This window comes from Oenanthe melanoleuca, chromosome Z, assembly GCF_029582105.1.
Source record: "Oenanthe melanoleuca isolate GR-GAL-2019-014 chromosome Z, OMel1.0, whole genome shotgun sequence".
NCBI lineage: Eukaryota > Metazoa > Chordata > Aves > Passeriformes > Muscicapidae > Oenanthe > Oenanthe melanoleuca.
Genome location: NC_079362.1, coordinates 1438947 through 1459702, shown reverse-complemented (window position 1 = coordinate 1459702; position 20756 = coordinate 1438947). Strand labels below are relative to the sequence as shown.

General features: G+C 35.5%; 1 protein-coding gene across 1 annotated transcript in view; it reads left to right on the top strand.

Moving 5' to 3' along the window:
- Positions 1–20756, top strand: part of MEF2C (myocyte enhancer factor 2C) — a 124860-nt gene that overhangs the window by 90778 nt on the left and 13326 nt on the right. The window contains 5 exon segments of the mRNA XM_056513717.1: positions 4729–4915; positions 6065–6112; positions 18382–18399; positions 18402–18553; positions 19754–19777. Of these exon segments, the coding sequence (XP_056369692.1) occupies positions 4729–4915; positions 6065–6112; positions 18382–18399; positions 18402–18553; positions 19754–19777 (429 nt within the window).

Below are 20756 nucleotides of genomic sequence, written 5' to 3'. Positions count from 1 at the left end.
TCACATCAAAATCGCACCATTGTCATTCTTTCATACTGTTTCTCTTTCAAGGATAACTTTTGGCTTTTTCAAATCAAACTGACATAATTTTTGCCAAGCTACTTTTTTGCCTTAAAAATGTATTTGGGATGATCCTTCAGAACCTCTGTTTATCTCATCTATCTGTTTCTTTTCTTTCCTAACAAAACAGGTCATGTTTTAATCATCTGAAAGCTTATGATATTTTTTTAAAAAAACCCTCAGGGAAAAAACTTCATTCCTGTAGTATCTCTTTACATCCATAAGCATTTGGGATAATTTTCTTTTTTTGTAAACTCAGGAAAAGTATAAGATTTGGAAACCAGAAAGTTAATCTGAGCATGGTATATGAGTTTTATTTTCCCAAAATTAATGGAATTTCCCTCTGATTTCTTCATTAAATATAACCTTTTGACATCCAATATAGTTCTACTTCAGCAATTAATTGGTGATTTAAGGTATAACTTCCTACTTTTTGGGATGTCATAAGGTGCAGTGTGTTAATCTTTTTGTGCAATTACTTCAGAGACACTTCAGAGATACAGAACAGCAAAATTTTAGCATTTTTTCATGTAAGACAGAATAGCCATTCTCTGAATACTTCACATAGAGAGCTCAGTGTCTGTCCCCTCCATCAAGTCTTTACCACAATAGGAAGAAACATTAGATATTCTCTGCTAATTCAGCAGCAGCTCCTTCTCTTGGCATAAGCCAAGATATAATGGGCAAGATAGAAGTCACAACTAGTATATAATGGAAATTTGTAACTATCTGGCTTTATATATAAATATTATATATTGTATATCTTTATTGGAATATCCTTAACTGGACAAATCAGAATAGCTAAATTAGGGAAAATATATTCATTTACTTGTGATCATCAAAAGTAGCCAAGAAAATAGGGGAGAAGAAAGCAAAATTAATCATAAAGTCACCAAGTCAATTCTTTAAATCACTACTTACAGAATATGTAAAACAATGCATTGTCTCTGCATGGTTTTATAACATAAAAAATGTTGCTGCTAAATGAAAACAACATTGTCTTTTGCTCCTAGCAGCTAAGCCAAATAATGTTTCCTCAGATAATTTTCTGGGGCTAAGTCTCCATATTGTTCTAAACCATCTGATAATAATTAGACATTTATTTGTAAATTTCATAAGAGTGATGAAAGCAGAGGAGACAGACATAGCCCACTAGAAGAAAGATATAAGTATCTCTGTCTCTAAATAAATTAAGGCCTGGTTGAACATTGAATATTTAACACAGATTGGTCCATTAAGTTACAAGGGGAGCACATTTTTGGCATCACGTACCACAACTTGTGGAGTGAGCATCTAACACTGTGTGCTGTGCACTGGCAGCATCATCTCTGGTGAGCCATCTGCCCTCTTTGGCAGCACTGTCCAAAGGAAAAAAGACAAAGGGAGGGGGAGAAGGGCAAAATGGAGCAAAATTTACACACAAAGGGTTTTATGCCTATATAAGAATTAGCAAAAAAGCAAAAAACACACTGAAGCAGCGTCAAGTGTGCTTACCTCTGAGGTGAGTTGTTTGAGTCCCTGGCAGGCTCTTGACACCTTTTGATACCAAATAACATTCTCCCAGACAATTTCTTAATTTTGTTTTGTTTGTTAGTCCAGGCCAGGAACAATTCCCTGTTGTCAGTCTATATATAGTCATGATCTTTTTGAGGTTGAGAAAGCTTAATGGTATGGACCTGAACTGCTGTGTGGCCTCAGATGGCCTCAGTTCCTCCCTATTTCCTACTAATATAGACATTACACAAGTGCATCAGAAACTTTAATGTCCATCAGGCTGAAATGGAATCAATATGACCCTGGCTTACTACCAGGAATCATGAGGGAATCTGCAGGATGCTGCAGTTCTTGGTGAGGAATGCGTAGCAGTTTAATAAAGTTAGAAAAACAGAGAAAACTGTAGCTAGAGAAGTAGTGTTTTAAGACTGATGTTTATCCATCCAAACTACTTTCTCTAACTTTTGACTGTGGAGAAGAAGAAGGAAAACTATTATATTTCAGATATATTGTACTGCAAAACAGAGAGTAAACTGACTTTGCCCTGATAACATTGCCTATGAAATGCTCTGCAAACAGATGTAGGTAGATCCAGACAGTAGTAAAATGACAAAAAACTAGACTATTAGTACAGAAATTTAAAAAAATATTTTAAAATATATTTTTAAATTAAAAAAATGAAAGCTAAGTAACAGTTTCACATGACTAGGGAGACTGGTAGTCCAAAGAGCAACCAAGATTGGAATTCTTTTGTGGTCTACCAAAAAAAAAGAAAGAGAAAAATCTTGAACAGCTTGGTTTGCACATGGAAGGAAGAGCATAGTGGTTAAAGCAAACAGGCTTTTAGAATTCTGAGAAGACCTTCAGTTTTGCATTTGTACAGGTGTTTTAGTTTAGATTACAGAAATTTAGATTAGGAAAAGATGTTAAGAAAATAGAGGCAATAATAGTCTCTGCCCAGATTCAGAGGGCAGGCTTCACAGGTCTTGTGACAAGGTGAGAAAACCTTCTGCAAAGTTCTCTTCTGTGAACTGGCACTCAAGAAGGCAGGACCAAAGGCTCAAAGCCACAGTCCTGGATGTCACAAGAACCAGGAGCTCCACCTTGTCTTGTTCATGTCCATTTATTCATTCATCAGGCTGTAATTGGCAGTGAAACATGGAGAGCTCAAACACCAACTTTGTGCTCCACAGTCAGTCGTGCTTCTGACTAATAAGGGATTTAGGAACGTTTTGGGCTCTTCTGTGGCCAGTAAAAAGAACTCCAAAACATACCTTCAAGCAGATACAATATTTCAGATTATGTTATGCCACCCTGTTTCCAAGGAGCTTGGACCTGAGTCATAAAGGTGCAGATTACATGTAGATTCTCACATCTGTCATTTATATGTAGAACATGTGGATTCCCAAAACACCTCCTCTTCCTTTCCTACTTCTATTTAAATCAATCAGCTCTATGAGAAATACTGTCCTTGGAGTACACTTCAGCTTGTCAGCAAAGGGAAGCAAATCCCCATGTGCCCCAGGCTGCAGAGCAATGCCAGCAAGTCCATCTATTCAACTACTCTTGCTGTGGCCATCTCTTGCAAGAATGAGACCACAGAGGGTGTAGAGCTAAATTAACACTTCAAAATAATTCAAAGGCATTTGTGTAAAGTATCCTTAGCATCATACCTTGAAAATCTTGCTCTGTGTTTCAATGGTTAAGCAAAATAGTTTTTCTATATTTGGAATAAAATTTTCTCTGTCCCTTGAGAGGACCAAGAAAGGGAAAAAAAAAAAAAAAAGAAAAAAGACCTTAAGAGATAAATAATTTGATGGATAGTGCTGTAAACATAAGGCATAGCCCACAGCTCCAGCCAGAGAAGACACATGGGTGGCACAAGGTCAGAGTGCCTCTGTTGCCTGACAAGCAGCTGATATGTCCAGCTCTCCATTAATTCCTCCTAGGCCCTTGAAGACATACAAGTACTATCATCTGCCAACAATAAAAGTAAAACCTTTGATTTCCTCCCTCAGAATAGGTTAGCAGTCTACTCTAAGGAATTTTTTTTATGTGTTTAATCTCTTGAAGTTTATAAGATTTCTAAATTGCAAATTGGGGGTACTTGGTGTGTATTCACGTATTGAATACTAAAAATGCTGTCAGGAAATTCTGAAAAAAATGCTTTTCTGATCAAAAAGGCAAGAAATTAAAACTTTTAAAAACAAATAATTTAAATACAGATTTCTAACGTAGTCGTAACTTTTACAGAAATTCAAGCAACTGCTGCCCAAGAAACCCCAGCCAACAAACTCTCAACCAACCAAGGAAACTGAGATTCCTAAGACCATAATGAGATATGCATCTCCTCACAATCTCTGTTAGTGTAGTATATTATTTGGGGTTTGGGTGTTTTTATTTGGATTGGGATTTTTTAAGCATTCTTGCAAAAGGAAGTGGCTCAGGAGAAGATCTTGCCTTGAGGTATGAAAACAGGATATTGAAAAAGCATCACTAAATAACACCCCCACCCCCTCAAAAACAAACCACAAAGACTAGTGTGTATCTAAATTTCTTGTATTTGTTAGCTGTCCCTGAGGAGAACTTTACTTTTTTTAAGCCTTTCCAAGCTAAGATATATAAACTCAGAAAAAGAATGAATTGCTGAGTTGGTGTCTTTTATGTGACTTGGAATAATTCTGGTTGCTAAAGCAACACAAGCTGAAATTAAAGCCTTCCTTTTTGTATTCTGTCCCTTGCAATTTTTTTTCTGTGTCATGAAGTCACCACTGTCATGTAACCTTGATCTTGCAGCTCTAGATTAAGGTATGACAAGTAAACAATTATGACTTCACAGAATGAAAGAAATACAAAGTTACTGCATTAGGCAGAAGTTTGTTTTAAACAAGAAAAAAACAGAAAAAAAAAAGAAAAAAGTCTTTCCAGTTCTTACAAAATAAATGTGCAAGCTGCATTAAAGGAAGATAGAAGAAAAAGGAAGATAGATTTGAAAAATCATATTTGAAAATCTTGGTAATTCTTGTGAAACTCTTCTCTCATGTCTTAGGGGAAAGCACAGATATTTTAACCACCAAGTACAAAATATTTGAACTAAATATAGAGTAACTGTACTTGAAGGTTGTTTCACTTTTGTACTATTCTCATATTTGTCTTCCTTTTTTGCTTGTGCAGGCTGTTCCACCACCAAACTTTGAGATGCCAGTTTCTATCCCAGTGTCCAACCACAACAGTTTGGTATACAGCAACCCAGTCAGCTCGCTGGGAAACCCCAACCTTTTACCACTGGCTCATCCTTCTTTGCAAAGGAATAGCATGTCTCCTGGTGTGACACATCGGCCCCCGAGTGCAGGTAACACAGGTAGGCTCTGCTCAGCCCCACCCCTTCAGATGCTCTCCTGTCAGCTGCTTGCATGCCTTGTGCCACCTAAATTGACCTCCAAGGAACAAGAACTCTCTTTTTAATAGCCATAATAGCCATAAAGTTTTTTTTTTTCCAAAATTGCTGTGTTGAAAAAATCAAAAGACACCAAAAAAAAAAAAAAAAAAAAAAAAGATAAACGAAAAACAGAAAAATATACTGTTTTCCTTATTGACTAATATTGAAAGAGATCAGTGGAGTCAATGAAGGGCAGAAGGGCTGACACTGCTCTCTCATAAAGAGGCAGCTTATCTACCTTATTCATACAAGCACTCACTATGACATAAAGCAGAGGAGAAAATGTAGCCAATGCAATCAATTTGACACAAGTATGTTAGAACACTCATTACTTGAATAATCAGTCTACAGGCTAAAGGCAGAATTCATTTTTATTGATTCATTCACAAGTTCCTTGAGGGGTTAATGTTAGTTGAGCTCTGTACTTTAGTGCTTTACTTAGCAAGGGATTGTGGTTTGTTCTGGTGATGGTGAGAGCTCATCTCTGAATAGGATAAGTGGGCATTAGGTTGTTTCAATCTGTCTGGCTCCAGCAATATCAAGATCCTTAAGTACACCAGGTTCAAAGAATCATTTGAGGTCTCCAAGTGCAAAGAGAAGTTTTAAAAATCATAGTGAACATCTGTGAAAGGCTGAGGAAATTATAAACTATGTATATATATATATATATATGTATATTCTGAGTTACATTCTTCTCCAGGAATCTTCAGCCTCTTCCTCCCAATCCTTTGCTTTTCTGACTAGCATTCAACTAAAGATAGTTCTCAAATGAAGGACTACTATACATAACTTTCAAACATAATTTTTCATATGCTGTGGAAGTATGAAACTAAAATAAGGAAATTATGGGTACTCCATATTTTGTTTGTCCTTGAAAGGCAAGTGTCTCCTACAGGTAACATTAAACATCATGATTTTATAATTATGGGTCTCATTCAACTGCCTATTGAAGTCAGAGGAAAGAAATAGTGGGTACCACAGCAGGCTGATTGAAAGTAGAGAAAATATTTTCTATGTTTGAGTGTTGTAATTTATTGTGCCTGTTTACAATATTTCATTTCAATCCCCTAGGTGGCCTGATGGGTGGGGACCTCACAACTGGTGCAGGCACCAGTGCAGGTAAAGAGAATAGAATTTATATTTATTTTTCCAAGTGAATAAAGGGCTTACTTCAAAAGCTGAGTTCTAAAATAGCTCCATTTTGGAGGGGGGATTGTAAAAATTGATTAGAATTTTTTTAATTCCCTCATCTGGGTTGTGGAGGGATATTGTGGAGGATGTATCACTGATATCTGTGCTTCTCTTGTTAGTGGAAAGAGGCTTGTTTCCCAGCAGCATCAAAAATCTTGCACCTCATCAATTTCCACAGAACCAAATGTGAGGCTTCCTTCACATTAACCTTCCCATAAAAACTTTTGGGTGCATTGCCTTGCCTTGTTCAAGAAAAATTCCTAGTAAAGTCAGTGTCAGAAGTTCTGATACTTTTTGCATCCTGGGAAGGTTTGCCACTTACTTGAGTAAAATTGGGGTTTCATTTTATGAATTTAGGCTTGAATAAAGATTTCAATAGAGAGTTGCTCATTGTACTTCATGTATTGAGTTCAAATTGTATTTCAAACCTCTGCTCTAAGACCATTGCTGGTCAGCAAAATCTGTTAGCATTTACTTAAATAATCAGTAGTTAACTCAAAATTTGTTATATGTATGCTTAACTGCTTTAATACACAACAGGTAAAGGATTTTCAAAATACCTAGGCAGGGAAAAAGATAAGCCATTTAGTCCTGCTTCCTTAGAACTAATGGGAACTCTACTTGCTGAGGTCTGTGTTATCTAAGCAGTGTTGTCAGAGTAGTCCCATTGGCTCAGTAAACTCAGTGATTTGTTAACAATATCAGCCATGTTGCATTATACAAACATGGATTACAAAAGGCAATGGCAAAATTACTTTTGCAGTTTGAGAAGTAAACACACATGTCACAGAAAACAACTGAGTGGTAAAGCATTAAATTTTGCTGGGATAACTGCTCTCAGGGAGAACTGTATATAAAAATAGTTGGAAGATCCATTTTGTAGCTATAAATCAAGCCTGATATAAATGGCAATCCCAAGATTGTCTCTTAAAATTACCTATAAAAAATTTTTGGATATAATAGTTTGTCTATTCTCAGCCTGAATTAGGGACCCCCACTCCCCATTTATTTTTGCACGTAGGTAAGTCACAGATGTTTGTGTGGTGCATTCATAGTACAATTAGGGCTGTGCAGCACTGTACCAGAAAGGGATTTTAAACACATACTAAAGCTTTCATGAGTCGTTTTGTATTATTTTGGATCAGGGAAGGCAGATCATGGAAACTCACTATCAGTCTCCTTTGTTCTGAAAAAAAAAAAAAAAAAAAAGAAAGCATCAGAGAAAATTATAGTTTTGTTCATTGTCTCCTGCTAACCTGTGAAGCAGAGCTAAAGAAAGATTCATTCTGCAGTGTTTGCATTTCATCTTACTTTTAAGCTCGAGCAGAACTTCAGGAACAGCAGCAGAGGGGCTGGCATAGGAATTGCTCGCCCTATTAAGGGGCTCCCTCTCCTGGCTCCTTTAGAAATATCATCACGTCGTTACCGATCTCCTGCTCCTTTAAATAGATGCTGAAAAGCAATCACTAAAGAAGGCAGTGTTTTCTTTTAAAACATACTCAAATTAAAATTAATCTGCGTGTGCGTCTCTCATAATAGTCCTTGCAGTTAATAAAATCTATATATCACCACACCAGCTGAAAATTAATATTCTTTCTAAATATGAGGGGTTTTGGGGAAATATATTAAAACATACATAAGCATAGGAAGACAATGGTTTGATTATCCTTAATCGAAAACTAAGGATTTGCTTTAAGCTCTCAAGCAATGTAACTTTGGAGTTAGCAATTGATTTGAGGGGCAGATATATGAGGGACATTGCTAAGAATGCATCATAAATATTTAATAACAGAAATAGTCTTCTTGTTCTTTATTGGACAATTAAAGCTATAAACATCATTAAAGAAGTTTTCTAAATCTCTTCAAAGCAGAACAGTAGGAAGAATTAGATAAAGGGTTGAAGGAAGATGGAAAGGTCACTATAAGGTTGAATCCTCTGTCTTAGTTGCATCATTCCACAATGGCACTATTTTGGGCAGTCATCTTTCTTTAGGGTGCAGAAGAATAAACATCAAAAGTTCTCTTTGTTCATCATTTTTACAGAAACAGAAACAAAAAGCTCTGTGTTTTCTTCTATTTGGCATCTGAGAAGCTGGTAGCATGATCATGTTTGGGTTCATATTCCTGGCCAAATTAGAACCTTCTGAATTTGCCTTTTTCCACAATGTCAAAAAATAGCATATATTCAAAACAATGTGCTCCCAGAAGAAGAGTCTAAACAGTTTTATTTCTGCCACTATAAAATGAAAGTACTTTTTGTTACTAGCACCAGACCTCAGTTTCTACACTACTCCAATAAATTACATCAAAATAAATGGCATTATTACTGCAATATCAGAAGTGGAAAAAGAGTATTTAAGATGGTGTTTTAAGAAGTATGTTATTTCATTGGTTTGGATTATTTCAAGTAATAACCATGGAATCGTCCACAATTTCCCTCAGGAGTCAATCCAAGACATAAATAGAACTTAGAAAGTGACTACTTCTTTATTATCTTACACAGCTAATTACCATGCATGGCATTTTTAAGGTAAACCAAGGTTGTCTCAGGTTTGTAAGAGTAAATTTGTTCTCAGACAAACACTGATTGAGTAGTCTCTATCGTGTGATAGAACTGCCAACAAAATGAACTTCACATTTGTATCATTGCTAAATTACAAATACAGCAATGTCTTTGGCACTATTCTCTCAAAACAGAGAGGTTTTATCGAAAGACAGAATAAGAACTTTTTGGACCCTAATATGCACGTTCTAAATCCATTTTAGTTTACTCCATAACTAATATGAAGTCTAAGTGATACGTTCACTTGTTTACATAACAGACTATGTGAAGTTATTTTCATTTTAACAGATTGTAGTCTTTAACAAAACCTCTTAAAGGTAACTTGAACAGAAATAAATGATGTCTGTGAAGCTTTAGTACTGTCAATTATCTGAACTCGATTTTTATTCAGTGGCTTATTGGTGGTTTTGATAGAAAACTAAAATTTATAAAATATTTTTTAAAGTTTTAAAATAGAAGAGTATTGGGGATGTATTTCCTTGTATCTATACTTTGAACTTTTGATTTTCAAAGTGAGTTCTACTTTTAGACTGAGTTCTATTTTTCCTTTTGAATGGCTTTCAGAGAAAGACATTTTGTATTTTGAAAAAGTTTTCCTTGAATGGAATGAGCCCATTTCAATCAACAGGATTTCTATAGACTTAAAACAACTATAAATACAAAATCAAAGGAAAATTTCCATCTCAAGTTTTAAATCTATGATGAGTATAAAATATAGACTCACTTCAACTATTTATCTGTAATTTATTTGTTTCTCTATTCGATTTCTGCACTGCCTCCATCTTGACATTAATATTAAACTAAAGGAGAAAATTATTCAAAAGTTCGTGGGGCTCTAAAAAAGCTGTCAGAGGAACTAAGCACTTGCTGTCTTTCAATCTAACATCTTCAAACTACCTTTAAACCTGTCATTAAAAAGCACTAGAAACTGAATAGAACAGCATTGCATTTTGAAAAATTTATCCCATTTTTTTAATAACCTAATCCTGTATTTACCTGTAAGTCAGCAGCAAGTTATTTCCTTCTGGAAATCAGCCACAGGCTAACAATTACCTTCATCTTCTGAAGGCTGAGGTCCTGAAGTGCCAGCCAGTATCATAATTTTCTAGTGCTTTCATTTCTTTTTCCTTTTCTGGGTGGTGTAATGACTGTGGGTGAATGTATTATGTATTCTACCAGTATTTCAAGCCACATGGTAATATGTGTAACAGTATCAATTTTTAAGTTATGTTCCCTCAGGATAGAGCAATCTGGATGGTATATCCTCAAAAGTAGTAGAAAGATGTGCAATCTGCCCAGTTAAGCTGACAGAAGTACCAAAAATAAGCAAGGATTTCAAAGACATCTAAGAAATTTAAATGTTGACATAAATATTCTTCACTCTACCCTGAAATCATGCTAGGTGTAGTCAAGAGAAGGTATTTCTTGGACTACAAGTGTGGAATATGTTTAATAAACAAATTAGCTTGGAGAAAGATTTCTCAATCACAGTTTATGGGCAACCTGTTAGTAAGACACTAACTGGGTTTGCCAGGCAGAGCACGACAAGTTGTTGTCTGTCCCTTATTACTTGATAAGTGCAATAACTCACAGACTTCTGATCCAAAAACTGGGCAAAATGTGGTACAGAAGTAAACAAGGGTTCCTATCCAAGGAATGTCACAGTACAAAAGAAGGGACACACAGTCATTGATAACAGAGTTTGTGATGCCACAGTGCCAAATCCAAATAATAAGAATTCATAAATTGGCAGGTTGACTCAAAACCATGGAGGGGGATAAGAAATGAAAAATGTAACCACTCTGGTTTTCCTTTTCCATTTGTATTATGCCTTAAAGTGTTCCTCTTCCAAGGTTTTCACCATATAAGAAGAATATATATCTATATACCTAGAGATAAATAAATGGATGGATGGATGGATGGATGGATGGATGGATGGATGGATGGATGGATGGATGGATGGATTGAACTTTTTTTGTTCATTGTTTAAGGAAAGTACCTACAGGTAGGGGATTTTGTCAAAGCAGGCAGAACACTAAAACATGTTTGACAGTCTAATACACAGTATGAAGGAAACAGTCTACCTACTGAATTTCACACCTCTGTAGGCAGTCAACACAGGCCTTTCCAACTCTAATTCCATGTAACAACTAAGACATGCAACTCACATCAATGAAACTTTGAGAATAAGGCTGAAAGGCTAGATGCTGCTGTTCATATTTAAAAAAAAAATAATCTTGCAATGAGTGTCATATGCAAAAATTGGATGTGTCTGTCTTCAGCAAACTCAAGTGACCTCTTACCAAAAATGAGATCCATGCAAGCCCATTCTCAGTAGAAATCAAAGAAAATCTGTAAAAATTTGGCCTTTATTAGGTTTCCACCAGTTGGGTAAGTGTTGAATTTGTGATTTATTTAGTTATTCTCTGTCTCTCATCTCTCTGATAACAATGTCTCAATATTTGTATTTATAAAAAGACAGCTTGAAAGGTTTGAAAAGGAAAGAGCCCTAAGTTCACGTGTAATGAACAATTGAGTCATACAAACTGTTTGTAAATGAGATCCTAAAGACGGCATGATTGACTTCTTTTATTATGAGAAGTTTCAAATGCTCCCTGAGACTAATTTGTGTCTTTACATAAAATCCCTTTCCTAGTGAAGTCTGGGGGAATTTTATGCTTTCTTTAAATGAGATAGCAATTTCACTGATTTTTCTATCTGCAGTCTTGCACACTAAGACACAACACTGTCTTGCACACTGCAATATACATATTTTTCTTCAAATTCACAAAATAGAGGAAGGCATTGCAAATTAGAAAATGTCTGGATTTCGTGCCTGTCCTGAGTCCTGAAAGGGATAGTTGATGCCTCTTGGATCTGGACTGCAGAAATGACTTTGCTATGAGAAAGAAAAAAATAAATTATTTTAACATCCTAAAGGTGTGACTACAGCCCCACATGGTAGTTTCTGACAGTATTATGTTAACATCACCCTGCCCTTTAACTTTTAACCCTGCCCTTTAACTTTTAACATGATTCACCAATTAAGATATTGAATCCAACAGTTCCATTTGTCTTCCAAATCTCTTACAAGGTGATTTTTCCTGCGCTAACAGTTGGAGCCTTCTCCCAGTAACAGAAGGCAAAGGAGACAGGGATGGGTTAGTTACCTTTTCAAATAAGGAATCCTGTTTATAAATTGGAATTACACTTGTCCTGAAATTTTTCCCCTTGAAAAGCAGTTTCCTCGAAATTACAATTGATTTCAAACAGCCCAAAAAGGAAATCATTTGCCATCAACAAAAGATTTGTTAAAAGCAGACGGTTGACAAATGGGTCGGGGCTTCAAACTGAAACAGGGCAGATTTAGATTAGTAATTCAGAAGGAATTATTGAATGAGGATAATATGGTCTGGCACAGGCTGCTGTGGGTGCCCCATCCCTGGACATGCTCAGTGCCCCCTTGGATGGAGTTCTGAGTACTTCTAGAGAAAGGCAGGGGGTTTGGATCTGGGAGTCTTTAAGGTTTTTTCCAACCCAAACCATTCTGTGATGCAAGAATATATTCCTATTGCTCATAGTGCAGTGCCCACATGTTTAAACTACAGACATGTAATATTTATAAAACACAAAACTGAAGACCACTGTATAATTAAGTGATTTTTATCAATAGTTTCAACTTAGTCACTGTTTTGATCAGCTGAAGCTTCTGTCAGAACAAGAAAACATTAAATATGCATTCTAGGTTCTGAAAAGAACATAACTACTGATAAAGATATTAGAACAAAATAGTGTAAGTGGAAATTAATTAATCAATACAATCAGAAGTAAAGATATCAGAAAGGTAGTGTTTCTGCATGAAATCTGTGTGATCTGAGATTCCTGAAATGAGATGCCATTAAATAATTATGAGAGCAGATAATAAGATGCTAAAATTGGACATTGCATTAAGCATACTGGCAATAGCCATTGCAGTGCAACACTAAAAAAAACACAAACAGGGCTTTGACTTGGATCATCTATTGCTCTGCTTCTTTGCTGAGTTAAAAAAAATTAAGAAAAATTAAAAAACAAGATAATTAATAAGGATGATCATCCTTGAAGAAGAAAACACATTTCCCCTTCTCTCAGTGTATAACTTGCCAAAGACACTCGTTGTCTGTGGTGTACACCCCTGTTTCCAAGGGTGGCAAGCAGGGAGTCCATGGCCTGAAATATCTGCCTGCCACTTGGAAAGACTAATTGCAATGAGAATTGTTTTGAAGGGTTTTTCACAGTTGTGTGGATAATCACAGGCTAATTCAAACAGTCAGGTGACACCTTTACATTTATTTTATTAAGGTGTGAACTCCTAAAGTGGGAGTACTTACGGGAAGTACTAATTTAGAAACATTTATTTATATTATTTCTAAGTGGTTAGTTTTGAAACAAAGTGCTGTTGAGACAGTTTTCTTCTCATTCTCCTCTCATTCTTTCAAAAGTCTCTGTGTTCTCTGAACTGTCATCCTGTTTCAGCCCCCACCATCCCAAAAAAAGTAGCTGATACTTTCACAGGATATTCAAGAATTCTTCTGCACAAAGTCATAAGGATTTTTATACCCCATTGTATGAGTTTGCTCCCCATCATTCAGTAAAGAAGGTCCATTAGTTGAGTGTAGTGGGAACAGGCAGATATTTTAAAGTGAATATTTCCTTTTTTTCTGGATGATGGTAGCAGCAGGTTGGTTCTTTCTCCCATTTGCAGTTAGTAACAGTTGTGTGCTGTGAAATGTGACAAACGTGACACGAGTAAGAATTTTCAGTTACCACTTTTTAAAATTATTTTTAGTTGAACAACAGTACAGCTTCCTTGCATTCATTCTTTGTTGTTGGTATCTTCTTATTTCTTATAAACCATAGCTTGTTTCAGTGTGTATGCCAAAAAAAAAAAAAAAAGAAAGAAAGAAAGAAAGACAAGATGTAAGAGAGAAAATGAAATTTTCATTACCTTTTAATTACTATTAAGAACAATTACCATTCCTTCAGAAAATAGGAAAATAAGCTAAGCAAAAAGTGAAAAACTGGGTGCAAATTTAGCAAAATTTCTACTGATTCTTTCATGCATACATTGAATATATATTTTGAAGTGGAGATGATTTGTGGAATATACACAAATCTCGTGGAATCTCATGATTATACATATTAATTCTGTATTTACAATTCTTTTTGAGAGGCTTAGTGGTCAGTCAAAATGTCATATACATGAGATATGCACTTAATATAACCAAATAAGAAGCAGAAATCTTCATGAAATCCAATATACATATGCCCCTTGGAAGAAATATGAAAGTTTTCACAAGTAAAAGCATACACTTACTGAAAACTTGAAATGAGCATTAATACGTATTAAAACTTCATCAAAAATTCCAAGTTCATTTTGTCTTAAAATTAATCCCAGGTTCCTAAGGATCTTGCAAATTGTCGACCCATATGGTCAGTGAAAAGCACTAGAATAAACAAATGAGAGATCAAATAAAGGACATACAAATTGCGTATCTTTTTTTTTTTTTCCACTTTAGGTCTTCAGACAACCAGAGGATTTTTCGTTCAGTATATCTCTATATCTTTGAAATCACAAAAAAAAAAAAAAAAAAAAAAAAAAAAAGGAACAACAAACAAACAAAAACACCCAACAAAACAAAACCAAAAAAAACTAGGAACATGACAGTTTCAAAAGTTCAAGACATCAAAATCCTAAAATTTTCCAATTTTTCAAGACTTAAAGACTTTTGAATTATTAGAATTATATTCAAGAATGTTGATAGATAAGGAAAAAAAAGTCACCCTTTTCTTATTTGTGTTACCTTAACATGTGGAAGGCTTCCTGGCTGAAATGCTCAATATAGATTTATTGTCCTGACTCAGAATACTAAGAGTAGCAGCCACTTTGCAACCCCTGTAACAGCAATGACCAAAACTCCTCTAAAGGTATGTGTGTTACTAATAGGGGATGTAAAGAGACAAGTAAACTTCGCTCTCTGTTCTGTCCTGATTAAGCTTGTGCCCTTCTCATATCCTTAAAATCTTAAAATTTCAGATTAAGATGTTTAAGATGGTATTACATGAATTTGCAGCACAGTTAAAATTGTAGTATTTTATTATTAAACGGGTTTTTAAAAATAATTCCTCTTAATTGAATAACTATTAGTGCAAAATTTTTTTTTGAAAAGTGATATTACAGGAATTAGTCATGCAATCTGTACTTGGATGGAATTTGTTCTACAGTCAATAGCACTTGTGCCTAAATTAAAAATGTGAGAGTATGCCCAAGAGGAGTGCTCTGTGCTCAAAAATCATTTTTCTTTACATTCTACCATTAGACCAAATACAAAGTCTGGCATTGCATTTCATGACACATGCTGCTCCACTGGCTTGTCTAGAAGCCAGCTCTTTCCTGCATAAAATATTTTTACTCTTACAAGTGAGTATAACAAACAGTACAAGGAAAAATACTTTTTCCTTAAAAACTTGTTGAATTAAAAATGCTGTAAATTTTCAAATTCTGACATATGCCCCTTAAAGTTTGTGCATCCACTGTTTTTATTTTCATTATTTTCATTATGCCTTACAGAATACATTTGCAATATTTAGAAATGTTGTATTCCATAAAAAATATGGCTTCTAACTGAAAAAAAATGCAAAGCCAACTTGTTCTAAAATCCATCTGGTTTTCATTTTCTTATGATCTATAATCAGGAAACCATTCATCCACAACATATAATTTTTGTGCTTTCAGGTGGAGAGGGGATGAGATGTTCTGCATACAGTCACATCTAAACTGATAATTGTCCAGAGTGTAATTTTTAAAGTTAGCATGAAGGAAGACTTCATTTGTACCTAGAAGTCTTATACATTTGTTTTTCCTCTGGGTGTAAGTGAGGCCAATCTCTTTGGTCCATTTATCTGAAGGCAGGACAGCTGCCTCAGAGCAGGCCACAGCCCTCTTGAGTTAAAATTTATACAGTTTAAAGAGCTGGTTTATGTGCAGACTCTTCTTAACTTTAAACCACATGCATGCATTCATCACTGATTTCCAAATGATGGGTTTCTGTGCTATTGGTTTAAGGTCCACAGTCTTACATTCCTGAATCCTCATTATACCAAAAGAGTAACAGTTTGGTCACTGGAAAGAGGAACTGTTATTATATGGCTCCAAAATGCTAGCAGCAGGCATAATATGCCATGAACAGCAGAAATCTGCTAGCAAGAAAAAGACTGCAGTAGTTCTTAAAAAGAATTTGATAATTTTGAAATATAACTGTAGTCACAGCTCAAACAATTTTATATCAGTGTGGGTCAGATGAATGTTTCTGAATAATAGTTTTACACAGAAGCACTCTTTCCCCTAATGTTTAATAGCATATAATATTAAGTAAATCTTATGTAGGAAATGGAAATTCTTTCTTGTAAGGTGATTTATTCTCCAAAAATCACAAGTAGAAACAAACATATAGAGTACCAAGCATCCCTTTTTTGCTAGGTATATTAGGTCCTATGTTGTTGTAGAACTGAAAAAAATCACTGCTGCTTCAAACAGTTCCATTGCCACTCTCTGAGCAAATCCTTGTTTTACATCCTGCTGATAAAATATCTCCTGTATGAAACTGGCACCATATTTTTGCTTCAATTTCTTCTGCTGATCAGTACTCAGTTTGTAAAAGGTGAACTTTTTAAAAATGCACTATGGTTTCTGGTAGAAAATACTATTGTGTATTCAGAACTCTGCTTCTAATTTCTCTTCCTGTAGTTACATATAGCATTATTAGAGCAGAATAGGTAGCTCATCTATGTTGAGAACAATTGTTTGTTTTGAGAAAAAAAGCCTACTGGTACAAAAATGGAAAATTTTTGACAGCACTCTGCTGAGTTTGCTTGATAAGTCTAAAACACATTTGAGTAACTCATTTTGTTTTCCTAACTGCATGATGTTATTAAGGAAATAAACAATAAGATTAACTGTGAAAAATATTTTAGTGCAAGATCTGCAAAGGCATTTTAATTCAGAATATAGAATAGAAGTGATCTGAGTGTTCTTAAATTTTCATCATATTGCAAAGACTTGGAGATCATGATAGTAAAAATCATGTGAAAAAACAAGCCAGGACAGATCAGTTACTAAGGTACCTGACAAATATAAATTCAAACAGCTCTTGATAATTTTCATAATGTGCCATAATCCCAATGTTCACAGTTCAGGGTCTTCCAAAGCAAGAAGTGATGTTTTTATATGTAATAGCCTTTGACAGATTTCATTTCCATGGATTTCCTGATTTGATAAGTACAAGTAGCTTGAGGATTAAAAACTTGAAAATCTTAGTCATGCTTGGACACACTTCATTATCCTAACCAGAGAAGCAAATTGCTGTCATGTAGTGTCGTTTTTATGCCCACCTCATAGACATTATCAAATTCAGTTCCATAATCCATTTATGTTCTTTAGGGCTATAAACTCAATTTGATGTTGGGGGGCTGGGGAGGAAGGGCTGAGGTGCTGTGGTCTCCACTGACCTTGGAACGACAAAGGAAATTTGAAGATCCAGGGCTTCTGACCCAGAGGACTCTGCCACACTGACTAGTTTATCTTCTCACACAAATTTTAGGCTGTGTGTTGCAACCCATGAACAAAAGCTGAGCCCAGAAAATAAAGTCTTCCCTAGTGTTTGTTTCTTTGCTACTTATCCATGAAGGTTTTCTCTTTCCATACTAATATTCATGCTATTCCCCCTCTATGACTGGGCAGTTTCTGTACCTCTCTTGAGATTATGTAGACAGAATTTCAGCACCACATTAAAAAGTAAGCTTTTCCCTAGATTTTATGTGGCTAAGAAGTGAGATTAGGTAAATGAAATAATGGAACAGTAGGTCAGTAACCATATAGACACATAGTTGTCAATGTAATATGGTGAGAGAAGAACACTCCTTTCTAAAAAAGACAAAGGAAGAATTTGCTTGTTAGAATTGTTCCTGGGGCCTGCAGAAGAGAGATGGAGATGAAAGATGTTTTCCAAATAAGGTTATAATCTCACCCCATTGACTTTAGTGTTTACAGAAGCAGGTCCAAGAAGTGTAGTGAAAAAGAGCCAAAAGAATTTATGAATCTTTCTGGTCTTCGCCTTTTGTGGAAATTATAGCCTTCCTATACTCACCCTTTGTTTAAAAGCAAAACAAAATCATGACCTGCAAAGAGCTGAGTCAGGAAGGGCACAATCTTCTATAATTGTCAAGAAAATACGAAATAGCTCTGACAGTTTTTATGCCCTTAAATTTTCTGACTTTCCTGGTTCTTGTAAGGCAAATGTCACATGTTGGCTGCTACAAGGGCACAGCATATTATGCTATATACCACAGTGCTGTGAACAAAATTGTAGTGAATTAATTCCAGCACATCACCAAGATGTCAGCAGCCATGAGAGAAAGCATTTGAAGACCAGTTGTTCCAAATATGGCACATGTTGTACCTTCCTATAAAGACACATGACACAGATATCTGCCATGAGTTTTTGATTTCACAGTTTTAGAAGGGCTTAAAAGATACAGTGGGCTTTATCAAACTTCTCTCTCTCTTTCTTTTTTTCCTCCTTTTTTACCCTAACAGGAAATGGATATGGCAACCCCGCAACTCACCAGGTCTGCTGGTCTCACCTGGCAACTTGAACAAGAATATGCAAGCAAAATCTCCGCCTCCAATGAATTTGGGAATGAACAACCGTAAACCAGACCTCCGTGTGCTTATTCCACCTGGCAGCAAGAGTACCATGCCATCAGTGGTAATGCATTTTCAAAGCACTTCTTTTTATCTCCTTCAGACAGTAGTTATTTGGGAATTTCAAGGCTGGCTCGGGAAACTAAATCCTTGATTGTTTGTTTTTTCTGGCTAGGGCTTGACATCAAGCTGAGGATGTAGGCTGAGCCTCTTTGATTGCTTTTTTGAAGTCTAATTTACTTCCTACCTTTTGTCTGTTGAGTTGCAAAATAGGAGCTGTGTCCTGACTGTGCACAGTCTAACCTTCTGCAATCTCTTCCCAGTGGAGTCTTTCCTGAGGGGTTGTTATAAAGGCTGAATTTAACCCTGAATATTTCTAACCTATTATGTTTTTCTTAAATATTTAGACACACAGACTCTTACTAGATGGAACATTAACAGTAATAAATTAATTTGAGCCCTATCACTGTGAGCTCCAAGTTTGGTAATGATAAGACATAGTAAATAGACAGAGCAAGAGAAAAAGGAGTATGAAATTTCAGTATCTCCTGCCAGGACTAGTGAAATTTAGGCAATATACTATACCAGAAGGCTGAATTGGGAAGGTCTCATGTCCATGTTTTGTAGTTTCTTTTCAAAAGTGAGTTACTGTTTCCAGGTAAAGGTATTTTGAGTGATTTAACATTAAAAGTGAACATAACTTTAAAATATTGTAATTTAAGTGATGCAGTTTTCCATTTTGTAACAAACTTTATTAAAGCAACTTCCAAATTGGCTTCTTCAGCTTGATACAAAATAAATTAATAATCAAACTAAAACCGCCCATAAATGTGATGCTACGTCCTAAATGAAAAAGTGACAAATAGTCCTATAGGGCAATGCTCAAAGTTGATCAAGGCAGTGACAAGCTGTCTGCATAAAATTATTTATTCCAAGCCCTTAAAAATGTTACTTTCCAAGAGACTCTGTAAGTGGTCAGGTAGAACAAGACAGTCTGCAAACAATGGAAACAACAAACAAAGGAAAAATGAATTCCTGGAGAAAGTCTTGTGCTGAAAACTGGGTAGGTTGTTCCTACAGTTGAGTCAAACATGCCATTAGGAGGACAAATAAGAGATCTATGAGGCGTATTTTTTCCAATATATGCTCAGAAGGTGTTTAATTTGCGGCCCCTATGATACAAAAATATTCCCTAAGCTAAAGCCTGCATCCTGGTAAATAATTATATTCACTAATTTTTAATACTCCTTTCCTATGCAATCAGTCTGAGGATGTTGATCTGCTTCTGGTAAGTGGCGATGATGTTCATCTTAATAACAAAGAAAAGAAAAACCGGTTATTTTTATTATGTAGGCACAATGTTTGTTGAAATAAAATGGTATATACTATGTTGTGAACAAAAAGGTCATTGCAATTTTTAAATGTAGCCAGATGCAGTTGTTGCACATATTCAAATCATGCATTCTACAATTAAACTTCCTTTTGGTGGTGCATGGAGAGCAGGTATACTTAAGTTGTTGAAGATGGTGCAGCCTAATGACATCTTTTTTGGTGGCTCTCTAGCCAGTTATTCCTGCCACTCATATAATTAGAGTTCTCTAGTGTAATTTTTACAGTGCAGCACCTAGTGCCCTGGAGTTAAAGCTAAGTGTGTAACTGCTGTGCAATCTAACAGCCTTGAAGGGGTTTTTATTGCACAAAAATGAAGTAGTCAGAGCTCCGTCTCCTGGTAAGAGTTCAGTGTTCAGCAGTCTGGGGTTGCACCTCACTTTCAAAACCCAGCAGAGATGGGTTTGAGGGTTTTTTTTCTTTTCCTTTTTATTTTGCTTTGTTTTGCTTTGTGGTTTGGTTGGGGTTTTTGTTTGTTTTTTGTTTTTTTTTTAATAGGGTTTGTGAGTTTGTTGTTTTGTTTTTGTTTTTTTGTGGTAGTTTTTTCTATATGAGTGAAAAGAAAAACAACAGGAATAGAGCTCATATATTTCATTAGTTTTTCACATGGTCTGTTCTTCTACCCACAATAAAAGCAGCCTTACTAGTTCAGTTACCTAGGAGATACTGATGTAATGGGTTACTATGGTGACAACTGGTCTCTTGAAAGCTTGTAAATGATAGGGTTGGCAGAGTTCATCAAAGCCACATGTTAAATGATTAATTTCTAGAAATTTGTAACAGCCTGTATTTCTCATGTGCAAAATATCCCCAGAAAGCAAATACACTCGGCTGACTTAAAACTGGTCAATAATGTGTTTATTTTACTTACTTTAAAA